The sequence below is a fragment of the Hemicordylus capensis genome, chromosome 2 (assembly GCF_027244095.1).
Source record: "Hemicordylus capensis ecotype Gifberg chromosome 2, rHemCap1.1.pri, whole genome shotgun sequence".
Classification (NCBI taxonomy): Eukaryota; Metazoa; Chordata; class Lepidosauria; order Squamata; family Cordylidae; genus Hemicordylus; species Hemicordylus capensis.
This window is the reverse complement of record NC_069658.1, coordinates 150,022,049-150,045,373: the sequence shown is the minus strand read 5'-3', so window position 1 is coordinate 150,045,373 and position 23,325 is coordinate 150,022,049. Positions and strand designations below refer to the sequence as shown.

General features: G+C 44.8%; 1 protein-coding gene across 6 annotated transcripts in view; it reads left to right on the top strand.

Annotated features, from left to right (window-relative positions):
- THEGL (theg spermatid protein like) overlaps positions 1-20,121 on the top strand; it is a 60,103-nt gene extending 39,982 nt beyond the window's left edge. For 5 of the 6 annotated variants that reach the window (XM_053290944.1, XM_053290946.1, XM_053290948.1 and 2 more), the window contains 4 exons: positions 9,149-9,269; positions 15,469-15,600; positions 17,251-17,426; positions 19,942-20,121. In XM_053290944.1, coding sequence (XP_053146919.1) covers positions 9,149-9,269; positions 15,469-15,600; positions 17,251-17,426; positions 19,942-20,056 — 544 coding nt within the window. In that variant the 3' untranslated portion in view covers positions 20,057-20,121. The remainder of the gene's footprint in view (positions 1-9,148; positions 9,270-15,468; positions 15,601-17,250; positions 17,427-19,941) is intronic. The other variant, XM_053290945.1, reaches the window with a different exon arrangement.
- Positions 20,122-23,325: the final 3,204 nt, after the last annotated feature.

The following is a 23,325-nucleotide window of genomic DNA, read 5'->3' as shown; positions in this document are numbered from 1 at the left end:
AAGATCATCTGGAGAGGTCCGGTTACGGTTCCGCAAACTCCTTTGGTGGTGACTCGGGGCCGGGCCTTCTCTGTGGCTGCCCCAGGGCTTTGGAATGTGCTCCCTGCTGAAATAAGAGCATCTCCTTCTCTGTTTGTTTTTAGGAGGACCTTGAAGATGTACCTATTTTCCCCAAGCTTTTAACTGAAAACAAATTTTAAAATTTTAATGTGTTATATCTATTATGATTTTTATCTTTTTATGAATTTTAAATGTTTCATATTATGTTTTAATTCTGTACACTGCCTAGAGATTTCTATATTAGATGGTAATGACCTGGAATGGTCACTGAGAAGACCATTCTGAGACCAGAGGAGCCAAATAGCAGATGGTTCCAGCCAAAGAGATAGAGTGGACTGTGTCATCTCACTTCTCCCTTACTGCAGCCAGGTGGAAAGAAGTCCCTCGAGTTGTAGATCCCAAGGAAATGCAAAAGTTGTCTGAAAATGGGATGGAAATGGATGTTGGCAATGCATTCTGGCCCCATGTGTACATTCAAGTGCCAAATAATAGTGTAAACATTATTTTTCTTTCATTGATGGTGCATACATTTCCAAATTGGTAAATGTGGGAATTATAACTGACCCTAGCACACAGCAGTAAGGCTGTATCATTGTATCACCAGTAGTAATGGAAAGCCTTTGCTGTAGATACTGTCTCCTATGGTAATTAATAGCAGAGATAATATATCATCACTTGTATCTGGTTGTTTATAAAGCACTATTCCCTTACCACTGTTGTCACAACACTCCTACATCCGCATGGTTATTCTAGTACAATCACACTGCTCCCACATGGTTTCTGTATTCTTCTGTTGCTGGGCGTGATATAGGATGAAATCATGAGGAAGCCGAAACCCCACCTCCTGTTAAGATCATCTGGGAAGGTCTGGTTGTGGTTGGTGGCAATTCAAAACCTGGCCTTTTCTGGAGTTGCCCTGGGACTCTAGAACACGCTCCCTAACGAAATTAGAGTTTCCCCTTCTCTGGATGTTTTTAAGAAGGACCTAAAAACGGACCTATTTAATCAGGCTTTTAGTTTATAGTTTTAAAGCTTCAGTTTTAGAGTTTTATTGTATTTTAAATAGTTGTAAATTATGTTAATTTCTAAATAGTTAAATAAACAAACAAACCAACAAACCATGCTGAATCCCTATTACGAAATAGGTCATTTTAACATATGAGGCTTAAAGCAGGGAGTCAGACTAATGGTGAACCCAAAATGGTTCAAAGAGGGTTGTTTGTTTGTTTTTTTAAATGAACTGAATCTAAACCTAAAATCTCTTGATTACTTTGAACCAGCACATGAACCAAAAACATTAAACACAAAAACTGGTAATATTGGTCATTAGGCAGCCTCATTTAATTGTATGGTTAATGATTTGTTTTCCTGCTTTTTATCTTGTATGTATTTTGTTTGGGAAAGCCTTTTAAAAACTCAAAAATAAACAGTTTAAGGTAAACATATTTTTGTACTTAAGTTAAACAGCATTAATTTTATTCATTTTATAGAGTTACACTGCATGCAAAGGAGCTTCGATGTCATCCTTCATAAAATGCATCTAAAACTGTTCAAACTGGTTCCAGGTATCTGAACTGGTTACTGACCCACTTTTAAGTTAGTATCTAAAATGGAACTGAATTAGAGAGTTAAAAAATAAAAATGAACTGGAAATGAACCCACATTTGTAATGGTTCAACTCCCTAGCCTTGGGGCAACCCTAGGGAAGATCCAGTTTTGGGTTGTCACCAAGCAAGCTGGTGGCAACCTCAACCCTACCTCCCCATATGATCTTAACAGGTGGCAAGATTCATGAACTATGAATAATGTAAGAACTGTTCATGATTGGATGAGGTGAATAGAATTCAAGGCCTCATTCTGCAGAGCATGAGGCCTTGCATGCAAGGGCGGCTCCAGGGGAGTATGAGGGGCAAGTGCCCCCCAGACAAGTAGTCTGCCCCCCTACCTGTCTCCTTATTTCTGATGCAGAACTCTAATATGTGGTGCACAGCTTGCCCACCCAGAAATGCACTTTGCCCCTCAATTTCTGGTGCCACCACTGCTCCCATGGAACTTGGGAGCGGGTTATCATTCCAGAGCTTTCCTCTTTGGGTTTGTCAAAACCGGGAGTAGGAATTAGACTAGGTTAATGCTAGACCAAGTAGAAATGAATCTTCTGAGATAGTATAAGCTATTACATTTCTCAGAAAAGAAGAAGCCAAGTAAAGGAGAAGGGTGCTAATTTTTTATTTTAAAAATACTGGAACCTTAAGTGGAGACATAGAGGAGAGGCAGGGTGGAGCCTGGCAAAATCTGGAATTTACTGATGTTTCAGATGCCAGTACTAATCACCTGATAGAACATGGTTTTTTTTTAGGCTGGTTAGCAACCCTTACCACAAAAACAGATCCTTTTTAAAGGGTCTTTGGGATCTCTCTCTTCAAAAGAGATGTTTTTGCTTGATGCTAGCAGGCCCTGCCACCTGTGCCTTTACCTAATTGTTTCCACCTGTCCCTTGGGTCCAGAAAGTTCTGATGAGAGGAGAGATTTCTAGAGCTCTTGGGAGCATAAAAAGGAAGAAGGCACACTAGAAGGCTTTGGGAGGGGGACGGGACGGGACGGGACGGGGACGGGGAGGGGACAGACGGACTCTGCCGGCTTCCCTGACCTTGCCTGACAAATACTAGCTGTCTCTCCCCTGCCTGCGCATTCCTGCTTCTGCCATGGGAGTTTTTCTGCAGCCCCAGACATTCTGAAGAGCAGCTTGCTTCCAGCTTGTTTTTGTTTGATGCTAGCAGGCCCTGTTCCACCAGTGCCTTCTACCTGACTGTTTAACTTACTTCACCTGTCCCTTGGGTCCAGAAAACTCTTGTGAGAGGGGAGATATCTGGAGCCCTTGGGAAGGAAGAAGGCACACCAGAGGCGTGCAGACTGCCTATAGGTGGACCCCGAAGCCAGCCACCAAAGGGGGCCGGCCTTTGGCGCCTGGGCCTTCAGTGTGGGACTGAGGTCTGCCAGGGAAGTTATATTAAGGCAGGGTTGGAGGTCTGGGTTAAAGTTTGTTAGTCCTCCTTTTATTGGGTTGTGCCAGGCCTTTTGCTGACATGTGTTTGGGCTCTCTTGGGAAGGGTGATGCCTGGGGTGGGGGGGGATCCGGCAGCTCTGGGGCAGCTATTGCTGTTGTGGTGGGGAATAGAATTGGCACTGGCAGAGCAGCTGGCTGTTACAGGGGAAGGGAAACCAGTAATTTAGTAACTGTTTTCATTTCTAGCTGCCCTGTAAACTCTCAGGTCTTGGGGAGCAGTTCCAACTGTTGGAGATGGAGTTACAGTGCATCAGCCTTCCATACCAACTATCTCAATGACCACTCAGGGCATTGGGATTAGAGGTAGTGAGGGTCCCCTTACCTGTCCTGGCTTGGCCTCTACTCTATGACCCCTGCCTTGACTCCTCAGGTATTTCCTGTAGCGAGTCAGTTCTACTTCCTTTCTCCTTGGAGAGCAGATGGGAGCATCTCTCCCCCCCCCCTATTCACTATGTAGCTCATAGTTAGGATAGGTCTTTCCTATCTCAAATGTATTTAACCTAATACATCTTATTGACTTTATACTGCACTACAATCTCCATGCTTGTTCTTGACTAATTGCAACAATAAGGCTCTGCACTACTTCGTAACAGGAGTGGGCAGCTTCCTCTTGGTGCTTTGCTAAACAGTCACAAATTACAACACCAACTACCCACAGAGCCTAGCCATGCTGCTTTGCAATGCCAGTGGGTTCAGAATAAGACTGAAATCATCTATGACTTGATCATGGATGAGGGCAGCCTTCCCTCTAACAGGAATTCCCAGATGTTGCTGATTAGAAAGCAGGAAGAGTAATATGTATAGTAAAATATATATATAGAGAGAGAGTTGGGTTGTTTGTTTATGGTGAGCCTTGGGTCTGAAAACGCTGAAGGCTTCTACCCTAGATCATATTGCTTTGAAAGTGCACTTTCCCACCACAGCTGCAAGTAAAAACAGTGCTTGTGGGGAGAAGTAGTAGGGGGAATAAGAGTTGATGGTGTCATGGGAAAAATGAAAAAGGGTAAGGCTTTAAGAAGACAGCAGTATGCAAAGCTGTACTGTACGTGGAAATGGACAATATCAGTTGTTGCTACCTTACCCCTATCACAAGAATTGGACCCTGGATGCTAAACTTGTTTAAATCTCTTTTTAAAATCTCTTGAGCCATTTTACCAAGAGGTAAGAAGCAGCCCATATTAGGACAATTGTCCCCTTCATTGACAGCTAGCAAAGCTTCTGTCATTCTGATGGGTGGGGGCTAGTATGTAGTGGAGGGGCACATCTATTGCAGAGACCCCGGAACAGCTGCCAGTGTCTCTGCACATACACGTCACATTCTCTCATTTCTATTGGGTCCTGTCTTTGGAGTGGGGAAGAACTGATTCTTGGAGGAGAGCAGGTGGGCAGGTTTTGCTCCCACTATAATGTTATCTCCAGGGGATGGACTCTTATTTTCCCCCAAAGGATGAATGGTGGCCATGTATTTATATGGAGAAAGTAGAGGATGCATACAAAGAAACCAGTGGGTTGGGAGTAGGGTTGCCACATGTCCAGAATGGCCTGGACAATTCAGGAATCAGATATTCTGTCCAGGATGTAAGAAAAGTGTCATCCAAGGCATTTTCCAGACTACGGGATTTGCAGTGGGTAAAGTGTTTGCAAAGTGTGATGGAATAGTGCAATGGTTTAAAATCGAGAGTAAAGCAATGCTTTATGTTATTCAATGCTTCATTATAGGCTGATGGCCAGTCATATTTTCTGTCCATTGCAATGCGTTTTCAAGGCAGGACTGTCCATATTCTCCTTGAAACACGTTTATCTGCCCCTCCTCCTGCTCCATTTGGGTCAGTGGAGTTGCGGCGGGGGTGGGTGGGTGACGTGAATTTTTTTTTGGTAAATAATTGGCTGCCTTGCGCAAATCCACCAGCAGGCAGAAACACCATTCCAAAACAAAAATCTAGTTTTGTCTTGCATCATTCCAGTTGTGCGCAAGCAATAACTGTTGGTGGGGAGGAGAGGGGAAGTGGGATGCATGAGGAGATCCTTTGGAATGATAAAACAAGGGAACTGCTTATTGGGGGGTGGGAGTGAAAGGGAATCCTGTGGCGAGCCAGGAAGGGGAAAAGACAGGAACTGGCATGCCTCCAGGGAAATAAATAAATAGGAGGGAGGAGGCAGAGGGGAGGGGAGTGCTCTTCCAGAGAGGGCTGTGCGGTTGCACAGAAGTAAATGAATCATGATTCAGTTCAATGGGCTTCCTTTTAAGTAAGTGCCTGTTCTCTCTCCCTGCCCTTTGCCTTGTAGTAAGCAAGTGGGATTGCACAGAAGTAAATGATTTAGTTCAATGGGCTTCCTCTTCAGTAAATGTGCACGAGGAAAGGTTGATTCAGAAATCTGCTCAGCTGCACTAGAATGAGTCTCTGGCCAAAGTAGCCAGACTGCACAAGGTGGACTGCACAAAAGAACCCTGGTGGGGGAAAATAAAATAATAATAATAATAATAATAATAATAATAATAATAATAATAAAACCCCTCTGATCTCTTCCCCCCACTCCCCTTCTGTGTTGACAAGCTCAAGTTATATTGGAAGCAATCGGAGCAGGAGGGAGGTGTGGGGTTTGGGATCTGTGAGGAGGAAAGGAGGGGAAAGCCAAGATTTCTCCTTGCCTGTTTCTTTCCTCACAGTAAGGGGGTGGAGGAAGCAAGTGTGTGTGTGTGTGTGTGTTTGTGTGCGTATAAGAAGTAAGAACTGTCCATACTACAACACTGTGCAACGCATAAACTCCATTGCAAGCCTCCCTACAATGGAAAAATACTTGTCCCCTTAGCTAAGCAGGGTCTGCCCTGGTTGCATTTGAATGGGAGACTAGAAGTGTGAGCACTGCAAGATATTCCCCTCAGGGGATGAAGCTGCTCTGGGAAGGGCAGATGGTTTCAAGTTCCCTCCCTGGCTTCTCCAAGATAGGGCTGAGAGAGATTCCTGCCTGCAACCTTGGAGAAGCTGCTGCCAGTCTGTGTGGACAATGCTGAGCTAGATGGACCAATAGTCTGACTCATTATATGGCAGCTTCCTATGTATTTTCCTGCAATGCTATTACCATGTTATAGGGCCGTAACGCATAATTAAAATTCTAAACAATGCATCGGAAATATGGATGGCACTCTCCTGACAGTGCAGTGAGCGCGATGTCAAAACACTGGCAATATGGAGGGGCACTTATGGGACACGTGGTAGCGTGTAATCTGGAAAATGCCCTAGACACTAAATGTTAAAGAATTTGAGCAAGAAGATTGCTTAAATGAATTTTACCCATTTTCCTGGTCCTTCTCTCCAGCCATTGTTGCTGTATTCTTAGCCCTTCTCTGGTGCCAGTGCTGCCAACTGGCTGAGTTGGCTCCCTATGTATGGCTCAGTAAACCCCTTCCCCTCCTTTCTGGATCGTCTCTAGAGTTAGTGAGGGTCTGCTGAAGGCAGCAACACTAGGTTTAGGGGGGGAACGTTCCAAGTCCAACTGTATTTAAACAATGGCCATTTTATTTTATTTTTTTAAAATAAACAAAGTAAATACTTAATACAGGTTTATTTCATTTCTCACCTGTTATTGTTTGTCATAGTTATTTATATACTGTGTTACCATCATAGTTATTTTGCATATTTGATTGTGTTTATTCAGGTGAAATGCTCCTAACCTTCTCCTACAGAGAAAATGCCTTAAACAATCACCAAACTCCATTTTTGACAGTGGCAACATCAGAAAAAAGATTGGGGGTGGGGTGGGCAGAAGGGGCCAAGTGCATTTATGGGTGGGTGAGCTGTGTCCCACATATTAGATTTCTGACAGTGAAATTGGCGGCGGGGGGGAGCATTGTCATTCTCCAATAAGCTCTTCTCACAAGGGAACTAGGTTTTTGTTTTTGTTTTTTTTAAAGTATCTGCTTATACTTAAAAGTTGAACAGGGAGGAGCAAGCAATCAACCACACATATATGTTGGTTTATGAAGCAGCGTCAGTGACCCCCAAAGCATGCTGCCAGCCCCCCAGACCCCCAAAGCTGCTTTTGTCAGCTGCAAAACTCAGATTTCTTCTCTGCTGATATTCAAATTGCCAAACTATTTCCTTTCCTATCACACATGGATACAACACTAGAACCAGAGTTCGTCCAATGAATCAGATTGATAGGAGGCTTATGACAGCCAAAAGGAAGTACTTCACACAGCGCAAAATTAATCTGTGGGATTTGTTGCCACAGCATTTGTTAATAGTCACTTGTTTTGGTGGCTCTAAAAGGTGATTAAATAAATTTATGGAGGACAAGTCTATCAAAGCTTACTAATCTTGGTGGCTACAATATATGCTATCTCCAGCTTCAGAGGTAGTATGGTTCTTCTGAATACCAGTTGCAGAAGAATAATGCCAGGGTGCTTTCCAGACTTGACCCTACAACGGGGTCAGGACATATCTCAGAAGTGTGCTTCCACACTTCCTGTGTCCTGACACTGCAGTCCCTACGCAAACAGCAGGGTGCCGTTCACACTTCCAGTGTTCTCCCCCTGCTGTTTACAATCCAAATGTGACTTGCCCGAAAGGAGGCATTTTGCTGCTGAAGAGCAGCTAGTCTGGAAAGCACCCAGGAGAGGAGGCATGCTTTCATTTCCTGCTTGTGAGCTTCCCAGAGACATATGGTTGTCCACAATGTAAAACAGAATGCTGGATTAGATAGGCCTTGACCCAGAGGCGGTCTTACCCCTGGACTTCCGGGCCGAAGTCCAGGGCCTCCACACCCCCTGGGGGCCCCAAATCCTCTTTAGTCTGTCCCAGATGATGTGGTTTCCAGGTGGTGTGGTGACCTGCATCGAGTGTGACCTCTGCTTTATAGACAGAGCAGGGAGTTGGGAGAGAAATATGTGAGATGGGAATATTTTGTGTCTTGAAATGTTTCTGTTAATGCATATTTGCATAAATATACCTGTTTTGTATTCTTACATTCTTGTGAGTTCAGTTGCTGTTTGTGCCCTCAAGAACACACGGTGGTAGGGTGATGATGCGGAGTCGGGGGGGCGGGGAGGGGCTCCAAAGCCTTTAGGTCCAGGCTCCAAAATTACCTAGGTGCACCTCTAGCACAACTCTTCTTGTGTTCTTATATAAACTGTCTTTATACTAAGAAACCTCAATGTCTGATTTCCTTCTCCTTTTAAGGAAGAGGCTTGTTCTCACAAAGGGCAGATGAAGAGGTAAACCTGTTTCTGGACTGTATCACTTGAAATGACAAATAGGAGTTCACATGACTGAGTAGATAACCCTAAAAGAAAAATCTCTGTACCTAAAAAAACAACAACCCTAGCATGGTAGGGAGACGGATAGACGAATGCTTCTTCCTGGCATCTAGTTTTCTGTGTGAAGGCATTTAAAAGCAAAAACAAAAAGCTTTTATTTTTGGTGTGGAGAAGGATTCAGTCATGTAAACCAGCAGTATGACGTGGTGAAGGCCACAAATTGCTTTGTGAGAACTAGACCTCAGGGGTTGCTGGATGATGAAAACACACCGAAGCCTTCAGAGCAAGAACATACTGAACACCAGAGGACTTTTTAATCCAGGAGAGGAAAGCAGAACATGATACAGTGACTAGAAGCCAACACTGCAGTATTTCAACATTCATATTATAGCATTAATTTTTGGTGATGGAGAAGATCCACTTGGGTAGGAAGGGCAATGTCGTGAAACGTTGTTATGGTAACTTTAACATACATGTGATCAGCATTGTTTCTCTTGCTTGTTCATCCTCCCAGTCACTCTATAAAATAGGGGACAATGTTGGGAAATGGCGAGTTTGTGAGTTTTTATTAAATAATTTAAAAGAGCAGAATATAAAATGTTAGTTTCCAACATACTTTCAAATACACAGACCTATAGGTAGATAATTGCCAGTTGCCACTCACAACTGTAAATTGCAACTCTGATAATCAAATGGCTATAGAACTCCCAGCAAGAGCCAGACAACTCCACGCTTGCTAATGGTTCCCTGCTTGTGTTTGCTTTCAGGCCACGAAGCTACCCAGCATGGCCTATCAGCTTCTCAGCACTTTGTTGCAAAGCTTCCCAGAGGGTTCTGGACCTTGCACAGCCGAGGCCCCTGAACCCAAGCGTCACTCTTCCAAAAGAGGTAACGATTTTATATATTGGAGAACACCTCAGTAATGACTTGAACAAATGTGTCTGTGCTCAGATCCCATCTGTGCTCTGAGATATTACATGCTTCTTCTCTCAACACTGTAAAACACTCTCTGTGTAAGTGCTTATGGGGAGAGCTGCCCCAAGCCTACTAGAGCAGAAAACTTTTTCAAAATAGCTGAGACAAACAAGGAGTATTATTGTGTCTGGCTGCTGCTATTCCCCTGGGTAAGTCAGAGCAGCTTAGTTCAAGCAGTAAAAGCGACCCGCTAAAAATAAATACATCTTTTGTTTTTGGATACATACTGTCTGATAAAGTGGTGCAGGAAAATAGGAAGGGATGATTCATTAGCATTCCAGCTCCTCTTATTAGATAATATAGAAGGGTGTTCGCTGAATCAGCATCAGACATACAGATGCAAGGGGAATGAAGGAGGAGATGGAAAACAGTGGTGGTGTATTTAATGTGAATGTTCCTACGAAATCTACATTTGGCAGTGGTTTCTTAACTCCATTTTGTGGAGACTCCAGACAGGTTTTTTAAGGAGTGTGTGGTGTGTGGTCAGGGTAGTCAGAAAGTGATGACTCTTGTCTAATTTTCAAGTGCATGTATATATCTGCATATTTAATAGGCAAATCATAAAACTATATACTGTTGCATTCAATAGGGCTGAACTTAGTCTATCACCATTATTTGTACACTTGGATTTAAAAAAGAACTCTAAGAACAAGTATTTGATCAAATTAAAAACCAAAGGACATTTATAGAATTCAGTTGTGGAACACTCTTTGTATCTTGAAAATATTGTCCAGAAAATAATCAAAGAATCCAGTCTTTTTCCACTTGTGAATTGCATAGATATTAATGCTAACATCAATTCATGCTGCAAAAATGTTGTAATCATTTGTTTTATGTATGGCGTCTGGCATCCTCAGTAATGGTGTGCATGTGCAGCAAAGAACCCACCCACACATACGCACCGCTAGTGGCCCTGCTTCGGAAATGCAGATGCTTGCGTAGGTGGGGAAGATTTTTACTGATTCCTCCCCTCCCTTCAGAATCACTCTCTGTGGTTTGAAATAGGTTTCTGAGGGCTGCATGACCATCAGGGACCTATTTCTGGGTTGCACAGAGTACTTCTGGGGGGAGGGGGATAAGTAAAAATCCTCCCACCCATGCAAGCATCTGCAGTTCAGAAGCAGGGCCACTAGTGGTGTGTATGTGGATTTTTACACCACACTTGTGCACCATTACAGAGGATGTTAGCCACTATATTGTTGTGCACTTGCTGACAATGTACAAAACACAAATGTAAGAAAAGCACATGATCCCATACATGCTTACTCAGAAGTAAGCCTTATTGGCTGAGATCCTAACAAAGTGCTTGCACTTCCAGTGGGGCACAACAGAAGCACACATGCAACTCCCCAGGCCCTGCTTACAGACGGTTGTGCAAGATTTGTTACAGTTCCAAGGATGGGTTGCGCTCTGGAAGTGCTCTGTACAATCAGAAACATGTTGCTGAGGGTCCAAGCAACCAAGAAAATTGAGTTCTGCAGCCTCTCCAAATTACACAAATTCAGATAAATTATGCAACTTAGTTTATGATGCATAATTTGTTCTGAAAAGTGCAGCTTTTAAAATAATTTATTTTGATTTTACTAGTCATGAGGAGAGACAAATCACTGTACAGGATATTGAAGCTCCACCCCAACCACTGAAAATCTTACTCAACCACTCCTGAGATTTCAGCAGACATTGCTCACGTGCTTTCAAGCTTATCTTTGCAACCACAGAGACTAGACACTCATTGTAAAACAAAATATGGACTTCTCAGGGTACTACTGATTTGCTGGCACTCATCGTGTCTGGCTGCTTCCATTCATCTGTGAATATAAGAACTTTGGGCAATTAAAATAATCAGTTACAAAAGTGTATGTGTGCGTGTGCGTGCCATAGAATGGCTTACTAAACTCCTGTGCTCCCCTGGGTCATGGGTGTGAGTCATTGACAGTGAGCCTATGTTCACTGTGCTAAACCCAGAAGAAGAAGAATTGCAATGGTGGGAGGATGACAGGTTGGACATTATGTCTTCCTTTGGAAAGAGATTGTTGAGGGAAAAGATCAGATGGTGGTGAAAGTGCTTGGCCAGAAAGAAGCACAGTTTGTGGGCACTCAGCAGAGAGTGATGGCAAGATCAAGTGGTGGGATGAGCTATTGATGGTCAGGAATCAGGATCTTGAGCTTCTCCACCAGTCAACTTTCCCCCCACAACCTAGAGCAGGGGTGGGCAAATGGCCATCCAGGTGTTGTTGAACCACAATTCCCAATACGTTGTGGCTGAGGGTGATGGGAGTTGTAGTTCAATTATTGAACTACACCCCCAGCCACAAACTCGGACAGCCGAGTTTGCCCACCCCTGACCTAGAGTCAAACAAAGCACTGCAACAGCATGCCCCAAGTTGTGCAAATTCATGGACAGGGGTATTTAAAGCCATGTGCCCCTGGTGGCGCAGTGGTAAAACTGCTGCCCTGTAACCAGAAGGTTGCAAGTTCGATCCTGACCAAGGGCTCAAGGTTGACTCAGCCTTCCATCCTTCCGTACCCAGAATGTTGGGGGACAATATGCTAAATCATTGTACCCAGAATGTTGGGGGGCAATATGCTAAATCATTGTAAACCGCTTAGAGAGCTTCCAGCTATAGAGCGGTATATAAATGTAATTGCTATTGCTATTGCTATGTGCAGGTGGGAGGGGGGACCATCTCTGGAATATTTCCCCTGTCTATGCCCCACCCCCAAGAAAACCCCACTTGTCGCCAGCTAGTTTTCTCTTAGTGAGGGTTACATAGTGAGGGTTACTTAGTGAGGGTTACATCTAGTCTCAGAGCTAAAGGCCGAACGAGGCATTATGATAGGAGACCTGTGCATAAGAGGGGCATTTAGAGGGCAATATTAGGAGTTGAACCGATCCCCACCCACACTTTAAGCTGCCGTTTCAGGGGAGAAAGTGTTGGCAGTGGGTAGGGTCCAATCCTCCCCTTCTGTCTGACCCTGCTGTGATTTAATTCCCCACCACCACTTTATGTTAAGGCAGCAGCCCAGCACTTACACTTGAGTCTGCAGCTATAATGTATTCATGATATGCTTGGCCCTGTGCTTGGACCTCTTTGGATGAAACAGCTCCTCACTCCGAGGATATAAATTTGAAGTCATTCCGTTACCCTAAACCCTGGGAATTATAGTTCTGTGAGGCGGTGGGTGGGGGTGCCAAGGTATAACAGAGCACCCTCATTCAAGATTACCCAAAATTACTTGGGAGTAAACCATGCTGTGAAAAGCGGGGAGGGCAATTCCATGCTAGGGATCATTAGGAAGAGGATTGAAAATAAAACGGCTAATATTATAACGCCCTTATACAAAACGATGGTGCAGCCACACCTGGAATACTGTGTACAGTTCTGGTCACCACATCTAAAAAAGGACATTGTAGAACTGGAAAAGGTGCAGAAGAGGGCAACTTAGAGCACCTTCCTTATGAGGCAAGACTACAACACCTGGGGCTATTTAGTTTAGAAAAAAGACGACTGCGGGGAGACATGATAGAGGTCTATAAAATCATGCATGGTGTGGAGAAAGTGGATAGAGATAAATTATTCTCCCTCTCACATAACACTAGAACCAAAGGTTATCCCATGAAATTGATTGCCAGGAAATTTAGGACCAACAAACGCAGGTACTTTTCCACAGAGCGCATAATCAACTTGTGGAATTCTCTGCCACAAGATGTGATGACAGCCAACAACCTGGATGGCTTTAATTGGGGTTTGGATCACTTCATGGAGGAGAACTCTATCAATGGCTACTAGTCGGAGGGCTATAGGCTACCTTCAGCCTCAAATGCAGGATGCCTCTGAGTACCAGTTGCAGGGGAGTAACAGCAGGAGAGAGGGCCTGCCCTCAACTTCTGCCTGTGGGCTTTCAGCGGCATCTGGTGGAACACTGTGTGAAACAGGATGCTGCAGCTGGACTAGATGGGCCTTGGGCCTGATCCAGCAGAGCTGTTCTTATGTTATGTTCATGCTGGTTAAACATGTATAAAATATAAATATTTGTATGGCATCTATCCTCTGTGTGTGCGTGTGTGTCTGTAAACACAATGAGGTCATTCACACAATCCAAAACTGTGTTCTATCTGGGTTTGGAAGCTAGGCATGTGTGCTTCCAGTTTTCGGTTGTGTGGAGGCAAGAGGAAAACTTGGGTAGAAGTGATTGTGAGGAAGCAAGGTAGGAGGAAACCCTGGATGAGGGCACACACACAGCTCCCAAACCCGGGTGGAACACAGTTTTGGATTGTGTGAATGACCTCAGTATCTATAAACAGTCTATCAGGCACAATCTTGACAAATACTCCCGGTTTCATTCTTTGTTTTCCTCTTCCTTGATTGCTGCAATGCACTCCCACTCTGTCCAGCTAAAATGAGAGGTTGACATCCTGTTGCTTAAAATGTTGCATAAGATTTTTCACACTAAGAAGAAATTACTCAGCCAGACATGGATATATATCTTTTAAGCAACACCCATGAGTGGAATGTTGTGAAAGTATTCCAGGATGCATTGCCAAAGCCCCTTCTTTTCTATGCAGGTATGAGCAGAAGCAACAACTGCATGGTGCAACTGATGTTTCCCTCTCATAGAGAACAGCTGATGTCACAATTAACCTTACATGCAAGGTGCATCCCTACGGGAGTTTTCTGTGCACCCTCTTTGGCTTTTAATGTAAGAGAAAGGAGTGTGAGAATTTGGCTCTCTACCAGCAGCAGCAAAGCGGCACGGAAGAGCTATTCTCCTGAGGTGTCTGGGGACCGCGGTTGTGGCAATTGGCAGAGCACTTCCTCATGGCTATAGGCAGGGGCTTAGTGCTAGGATCCCAAAGGGAAGGGTCACTCAACTGTAGCCATGAGGAGATGCTGTCCTGGAATGATAACTGCCTTTTCCTGCCACCTCCCAAGCATTTGGGAGGTGAATTTACAAGCAAGGGACATTTCCTTGCTACCACCACTGGCATTCTTCTACCACCTATGTGAGCAGGTGTATGGGTAGGACCAACCTCATATTCATACTCATCTGCAGCGCAGACTGATGGGATGGGATTGGAAAATCTATCACATTCAAGGTTTATATATATTACACACTTAAGCTGGTTTAATAATTCCTTTTTCCCAGGGAACCCTGAGAAATGGGGGTTTGGGTCAGTGTTCTCTCTAATTTTTTCCATCTTTGTGCGGAATGACTTTTGTTCTGGCGGCAGTATCAAGGCAGGGTCTGCACACAGGCATTCAGAGTGGGACCTTCTTGATTAAACCTGAGCGGGATCTAAAATTAACTGAGCGGACATCAAAAAACATGTGAGTGCATGGACATGCGCACACCTTAGAGGGAACAGTGGTTTGGGTGTAGGTATCTCCCTCAGCACCCTCACCAAGCTGCAATTCCCAGCATTTTGGATGGGATGCCATGGTAGATAAATGGAGAAGAAAAATATATAGATTTCTAGTGCAGATAAGGTCCCAGTAGGAAGTTGCTTGATTAATGTGCATATGAAGCAAATGAGGCCTCCTGACACTGAATCTTTCAAAGAAGTGGGACTTTAAAGAGCAGCACTTGAGTATCTTCTATATATATAATTCTCTTAAACGTACCCATCACTAATCCCATGTGTGGCAGCTCTCGCAAGAGTTTGCAAGCGAGCTGCCAGGGGGAAAGTGAATGGGCAGGTTAATGGATGGCCAGACAGCTGAGAGAAAGTGGTGCTGGGGAAATCGGTGGCTGGGGAGGCGGGAAAGCGGCGGCCGAAATGGGCCGATAATGAGGGACCAGCTGAGGGGGAGGGGGGAGAGGAGGGGGGAAGGCCGAGGATGGAGTCTGGGAAGAGGAGAGAGCCAAGAGGGATGGGGGAGGGCCAAGAACAAGCAGGGGAAGGACGGGGGGAAACTAGAGGCCCAGATGCCCTGCACCGGGGCCAGCTAGTTTATAAGCAAGATTGACACAGGCCTCATTTTCTGAGAAAGTTAACTTAGAGTAGTTGCATGTTCACAACAGTGTAACTAATAGTATGCCAGAGCTGACTATCTTTGAACTTTCAGCTGGAAAATCTCCTGGGAATTATTTACTTATTTGCCTTGTGTAGGCTGAAACACACGTAAAGAGGTCTACACTGAATGCTGTAGCATCCCAGAGGACACAGCATCTTGCACAGCCGGTCATGAAGAAGGCTTCTGTGGGCTATGAGAACAGATACCTCGAGGCCCCAATCCGACAAGTAATTCTGTTTCTTTCATACCTTTGGTGTTGGAGAGATACTTTTAGTATCTGGATTATTACCCAAGGATGAATTTTCCTTGTAAAACAGATTTGTTGTTGCTTTGCAGTGCACTCTAGACTTTAGGTGAGCTGCTGTGATGCCATGGAATATTTCACAAGCATTCTGACCTTTCAGTTTGAATGAGATAGAAGCTTCACATGGAACTTAGGGACAGACAGGAGAAGATGTATGCTTTGGCAGGGAAGCGGAGAGGAAAGAGAACAAGGTCTGGTGTGCTCGGAAGGGATGCCCTTATTCTGGGCGTGTGTTTCTGGGCGTGTTCTGGGTGTGTGGTTTCAGAGCTTCTGGTCTCCACATCCAAACATACTGGGTGTCTCAGCCATGGTAGTCCAGTGCCAGTTCCCTTGAATGCAAAAGACCAACACAGGCTGTGGGGAAAGGAACATGGGTTATGTTCCTTGCAACACTTGCTACACTCTCCAGATGTATTGCTAAATGCTCCAACAGAGACACTGGAAAAACGGCCACCTAAAAATGTACCCCTAGAAAGCACTGCACATGTCATTGTGCCTAAGCTGTATCACTTGAAAACAATGCTGGTTGAAAGCCTGGGGCTGTGGGTGAATGCAGGTGACCATTTGTTAAGTGGTATCTTACCATGGAGTACATACAGCCATGGGAGATGATAATATGCTGTGGCTTCACCCACCAGGTTGTTTTTCACACAGGGCTTTTAGCTTGCAACTCCTCCGGAATGGAGGGTGTGCGTTCACCTAGCGGCCAGATTTACCCCAAAGTCCCTGCGAGTTATTGGGGAGCACTTTAAACACGATTCAGGTTTTTCATCACACATTTAGAGTGTATCCAGAGTAAATGGCACAGTAGAGAAATGCCTAGCGAGCCAGGGGTTGCCAGTTCGAATCCCCGCTGGTATGTTTCCCAGACTATGGGAAACACCTATTTCAGGCAGCAGCAATATAGGAAGATGCTGAAAGGCATCATCTCATACTGCATGGGAGATGGCAATGGTAAACCCCTCCTGTATTCTACCAAGGAAATGGCTCTGTGGTCGCCAGGCGTCAACAACAACTCGATGGTACAACTTTAAAGAAATTCCCTTTTTGCATCATTTTTGGGGGGCAATTTCAAACTAGCAGTAAACTCATGGTAAAGCCGGCTGTGTGAAAAACGCCCTGATGAGGAAAATTTTGCCATGCTTTTTCTACCCTTCTTTTCCTAGGGTTCTGCTTCTGCTTCCCAGGAGCACACTCACTCTCGCTCTCTCGAATCAGAGCAGCTCAGCCAATGGCAGGCAGAGACTACGTTGCCTGGCCCACACCCCTCTGATATCAGGACAGCTGAGCCAATCACTACCACTGCCAAACCCATTACTGCATTGCAATACAGATGACGGTAATTTGGAGGAAGGCAGCACAAAGGCTTAGTTTACTCATGGAAAATGTGGATGAGCACCCAGCTAGATCTGTTGAGGAACTTTAGCCACTCCCTTATTTCCAGGTTTGAAGATGGGGTTAAAGATGGCCGAAGCCTGTAGTGATGATCCTGAATGCTAGTTTTGTTGAATATATAATGGTTTTCATTCAGTGTATGCTGTTTGACAACAAATACTCCTGCTTCCTTCTGCAGGTCTCTCTGGCTGCACAGCAAGCAGTAGCAACTCCGAGGATATTAGAGCTTGCTAAAGCAAAAATGCTGCACACCATGACTTTCCCTGACCGTCCAGCTGAGTGGCCGGTGTCTTTAGCAGCACGGCATGCAGTAGCTTCACCTAGACTTGAGGCGCTCGCTCAGCCTCCCAAAAGGTGAGGCTCACTCAGCCTACGATGACCTGATTGATGGATGCTGCTTGCACTAGGCAGGCCTTGACTGATCCATATTGACTCTGCTTACTGGGCAAAGTGGTGGCAGTTTATCAGGGGATGGGCAATTGTCCCTATTCAGCCCAGCATAGTGTCCCTCCCAGTGGCGATTGGTGTCTTCTCTGTGTTTCTTTTTAGATTGTGAGCCTTTTTGAGACAGGGCACCATTTCCACATAGCTTTTTGCAATGCAAACAACTTTAACTTCTTTGTTGAAGAGCAGAATGTAACAATATTTATAGCAATAGCAATAGCAATAGCACTTACATTTATATACCGCTCTATAGCCGGAGCTCTCTAAGTGGTTTACAATGATTTTTAGCATATATAACAACAGTAGGGATTAGGAAAGAAGGGATGTGTAGGCGAGTTATCCTGCTTTGAGGTATGTGGCTTGGCTCCCCTGCCAAGTTATCTGAAGCCGTTAGCACCTTTTTGCAAGGTCCCTATTCTCTAGTTGCCTAGGTAGTTGAACCTCATGGAAGGACTCTGCTAGCTCAAGGATTCTGTGTCCTCTCAACAATATTTCTTCGAGAAGATAAATGAACAAGCACACCAATAAATACAGCCTGCATTATGCAAGTGTAAATGTATTCTTGACTAATGCTGAAAATCCAGCTTCCCTCCATCAAAGGCTGGGCCAGCAGTATGAAGGGGAAACTCCCATGTCCCTCTTTTCTCATGTAGGTCTTGTGCTGTTTTCAGATGTGTGTTTCTATAGGTCATGAGAACATGACATGACCCTGCAAATCCCCTTGCCCCAGTCCAGAGCTGGTCTGACTGGGTGAAGGGAGAAACAGTTGCACCTTTCCTTTATCTTGCATGGGTTTATCCTCTTTCCATACTTCTATCCCTGCCTGACATTGCAGATCCTCCTGCTGGCTCGACTATATGATGGAAGAACCCCATCACCACACCCAGAGGCGTATCTAGGGAAAATAGCGCCTAGGGCAAGCACTGAAATTGCGCCCCCTGTCCAAACATCCGACACCCATCTTTCAGATAACTTTACCATAATATCAGCTGAAAAATACAAGTCAAGCCTGTTAATCTTTTAATATTTCAAAAACGATTTAGCTGTGGATGTAGCCAGACCAAAAAGTGCTGGAAAACTACAAATTTCAGTATGCTGGGGCTCATGGAATATCCAAATACTATGTGGAGGTACTAATGTCTAATTCTCTACTATGCATTGTAGCATCACTATTACATAAGTTTTAAAAATAAATGGAGAATTTGACTTTTCCCAGATACTCTGAAAATAATTAAAGGATATGCAGAGTAAACTGTGTCACTGCTTGGAATAGATTCTAGTATTTCAGAAAGACAGTTAAAATGAGAGAAAGAGAGCAAGAAACTCCCTGTGGGCCTTAATACTAAGGATTTCACACTGATTCAAAGACAAACTCACCATTAAGAGCCATATTATTAAGACATCACATTTAACTCACTTATCACAAGAAGTAAAGTAATAGCAAATGAATACAATCCTAGCTCATAAGCTTCAGCTCATTATTCACAAGCCCTGATTCTCTGTACATAGTGCCAAACTGAATATGTGTACAGTGACTTATATTATATTAAATTAAATAAATACCTGTAGCCCCTTCAGGGGCTTCCTAAAGGCTGTGGGGTGGGTCTGCAAAGGTCCCCCCTCCCCTCCTTGGCCTCTAGGGCTTTGCAGGAACCATTTGAGCATGTGCGGTGGTCATTTTTAAATATATATATATATTTATTTATTTAAAAATGGTCGCTGAAAGCAAGATGGCTGCCATGCATGCTCAAATGGCCTCTGTGAGGCCTGGCATGGCCTAGGGCCTCACAGAGGCCATTTGAGCATGCACAGTGGCCATTTTGTTTTCGGTGGCCATTCAAAAAATTTTTAAAATTTTTAAAAATGGCGCCCCCTTCAAATGGTGCCTGGGGCACGTGCCCTGCCTGCCCTACCCTAGATACGCCCCTGACCACACCCCTCCTCTAGCCCTATTCACATGTTTTTAAAAAGCTGTACATGAGTACAGCTCTCCCCGAGCACACCAGAAGTACTGCCTGGCCCGGCATACACCTACCCACTTGTGCTTGTCATCGGTTCCATGGCGTTTGAAGAGACAGGGCTATTGGTTTGCTCTCTGATGGAATAACAACTCTTACTGATGGAGCGAGTTTGTGCTGCAGGTTTTACCATTAGATGTCAAAACATCCTGTTTCCAGGGTTTTCTGGTACTCAGGATGACTTGCACTACATGTGTATGGAACTTCAGCATAAATTCACTACACTGTCTTAGCTTGATGGATTTTGGCACTGCAAACACAATAGCAATCCAATCTCAAGCCAGGTGGTCTAACTCCAGGGTAGGATCACAGTGTTAGTGTTGCATTGCATTGTTAGTATCTACTTGGTTAAGAGGATGCTGTTTAGACTGACAGTGATTTCCCCCCCCCCCCATTTGCTCTTGCAGGGCCCCAACCAACTTTGTCCAGTTTAACCCAGAAGCCTTTACTGTAAAGGAGTCTGCTAAAAGGGCATTCTGTTCAAACCGAATCAAGGCGCTAGCACAACCAATTAGCCACTGATCTCATTCACCTGAAGCGTGTAACACCCCCTGGCACCTAAACTTCATTAAACAACAGCAAAACTGTGTTTGACTCCTCTTCTTCCTACCCCTTTATGTGTGCTTTGTACTGGTTTTAGACAATAACAAATATATGTCATACAGGATATAAGTATGGACTCGCAACAAAATGTCACAGTATATCACTGGTGTGCCTGTGTTATTTGAGCCTCTGGCTGAGCATGGTGAAAAGTTAGCAAGAAAGACAGGTGTCCCTGTTCTAACGGGTCTTACTTTATATGCGAATCTCGATTTTTTTTTGTTTTGGGGGCGGGGACACTCATGTTCATTCCCACCTTCTTTTCATCCTGCCCTAAGAACTCTTAACATTTAAGATTTAAAATGTTGTTAAAAAGCAGGGCTCTTCAGTTTTGTGTAGCTACTATGGGGTGGGCATAAGGTACATTTCTTCTGTGAAGTCTTAAAGATAGTGAGTTGTGAGGAAATTCCTTCAGAACTTGCCCACCAACACCTGGGGGTTATTCGCACATTGCTTCATGCTGTGGGGTAAATATTGAGCGAAGCCACTTTGAAATACACTCGCAGCATTGAGGGAAGCAGCCCCTCCCCTCTGCTCTTGGGTTTGCTTTTGATGCAAGTTCACGTTTTCCTTCCTGTTTTCCTTCTAACCAATGTGGGGGGGGGGGGAGAGTACTGAAGAGCTACAGTTGCATTTGTAAAGAGCGTATCCTTCTTATCATGCTAATGATTCTACGTCAGTGCCTCTCCCTATTTACTCTGGCGTTTTCAGAAAAAGTAGCTTAAAAGCAGCATTTTAAAAACCCGGAAATAACTCGAGATAAGCTAGAATTCGCAAGACAAAGCCTGACTTGTGTGTTGAGTGGTTCCAAGCATCTCGTCGGGAGTTCAGGGTAAGTTTGGCTGGTGAACACATTCTCTCCAAAAAGAGATTCGGGATAGAAGCCCTGTGTGTTAAGCCTCCTGGGAGGGCAGTACTTCAAAACACCAAGAGATTAACTGTGTCAAACTCCTTCCCCTTCAGAAACAGAACAGGGTGACCTGACTGGTGTGGGAACCACAGAATTTTAGCAGTTTCCTCTCTAGAGAGAAGAAAATGCCAGACCAGTCAAAACAGTCACACGGTTAGGCAGCTTGAACTGCACACCCTGCTCTTACCCCTCTCAACATACACACAGTCTTACAGAGGGAGACTTTTTCTTCACTCCCATAGGAATACACAAACACATGGAGGCGGGTCTCAGATCAGTGAGATCTGCCTTGAGAGGGTTAGTGGGGAGAGCGGGCTTAGCCTATTCTCCCTGCACACGAGCAGGCTACAGCCTTGGGCAGCCGGATCGGCCGCCCACATGACTGCCAGCTCCGTCACGGAGCCAGCAGGGGCTGGGGGGATTGGGGGCTGCACGGTTCCCGGAAGTTCCAGCATGCTCTGCGCAAGTGCCGGGAGGCTGCTTTTTAGCCTCCCGGTTGGGGGTCTCCTTGTGAGTTGCCAAGGCCCAGAGCTGCGCCGCAGCAACACACAGTCCAGAAACTCCGGTTAGCGGAGCGCTCGCTCTCGATCCACAAAAATCGGGCTAGGCTCCCCTAGCCCGATTTTAGTCGATTGTGAGAATAGCCTCATGGTTTGTTTGCCACAGCTGCCCCTTCCATACAGAACCACATGACAATCCATGGAAGAGGCTGGCTACCAGAAGAAGTAGGTATTCCTCATACACCAGTCCTTAAAGACATATAGCCCAGAGTTCTGTGCCCACCTCACCCTGGCAGCCTGCAGAGGAAGAGGATTGAGACTGAAAGACCAAGATGCCTGGCTGAAGTTTGCAGGAAAGAAGGGATATACATCCATGACCAGAGGAACAAAACAAACAAAACAAAACAAAATACCCCAAACACACTACAGCCACACGTCTTGGGGAGGTTCAGTATGGCCATCTACACTACATATAGGCTTGTAGTGTAGATAACTGCAAGGCAAGGGTTTGCAATAGCTCTTTCATGAGGAACTATGGGAGACAGTGTTTGGACTGCAAAATAGAATCTTTGAAAGGCGTAGTGATTACAAGTTATCTCGTCTGGACTCAATGTAGTTTACTTTGTGTTGACAACTCAAAATGCACATTCAACCCATCCTTTGCTTGTTGCCTGCTTATCTTTGGGGCAGCTGGTTTGGGTTGCCGTTTTTCTCTGTTGACTTTATTGTAGTTTGTTATGACTTCAAATGGCATATGCTTGGCGGTGGTGTAATTGTGACTCATTTTATGACCCAAGTGCTCCCATCAGTCCCTTACTGCCCTGCTCCTGACCTCTCAGCAATTATGGTAAGCAAACTTCTTCTTTCCTTTTGGGTCAGGACAGCAAGGCCAATTCTGAATCTCTGGTGCCAGAAGTGCCAGAGGTGTCTCCAGCATAGCTCCATCCTGGAGGAGGAGGAGGAGGAGAAGCTAGCTGGGCTGGGCTGTTAAGTTGTCATTGCAGAGTTAATCCTGTCTTTTACATTGTTTGCTTTCCATCTTCATTACTCCCTTCATACCTCCACCCATATCCTCTCATCACCCCCTCAAGTCTTGATCTCATGGTTCTCCCCTCTGTTCTCTTAAAAAATACACAAAGTGTAAATGCCTGTTTTTCATTTGTTTCAATGCAATTGAATCGGTTCAGACACAAAAATCCTCTCTGGTGCACGAGTCCGAGGGCAACCCAGTTCCAGAACCCAGGCAAACACTCTTGTCATCGGATGCACAGCCACACAGCTCCCCAAACAGGAGTATCTCATAGCCACATTCAATTTGAAAAGCTTTCCAGGTGTCTTTGTGGCTCTTAACTGTCCCATGCTGTCAAAACTTCAGCTGCATTTTCAACGCCTGTGTCGAAAAATGTTTCCTCTCTTTCCATCGGCAGAATAGGTATCAACATAATCCATAAGGGATATATGGCAACAGTCATGTTCTAATATTCATGAAAATGTATTCTGTGCATTTCAGCGTGTTTGTTTATTTTACTTACTTACTTACACCTTGGCCATATTGTCACTAAAGTATGCACAGCACAGGTATGAAGTTTGAGGAACCGCAGGCAGGGGAAGAGGTCAGAGCTCTGCTAGAGAATCTGCTTTGCAAACAGAAGATTCCAAGTTCAGTCCCTGGCATCTTCAGGCTGGTCTGGGAAGGACTCTTCTCTGTCTAGAAGGGTCCACCCCTGGAGGGCTGCCCCTGGTCAGGGCAGGCAGTATTAAGCTTGACTGACCACTGATCA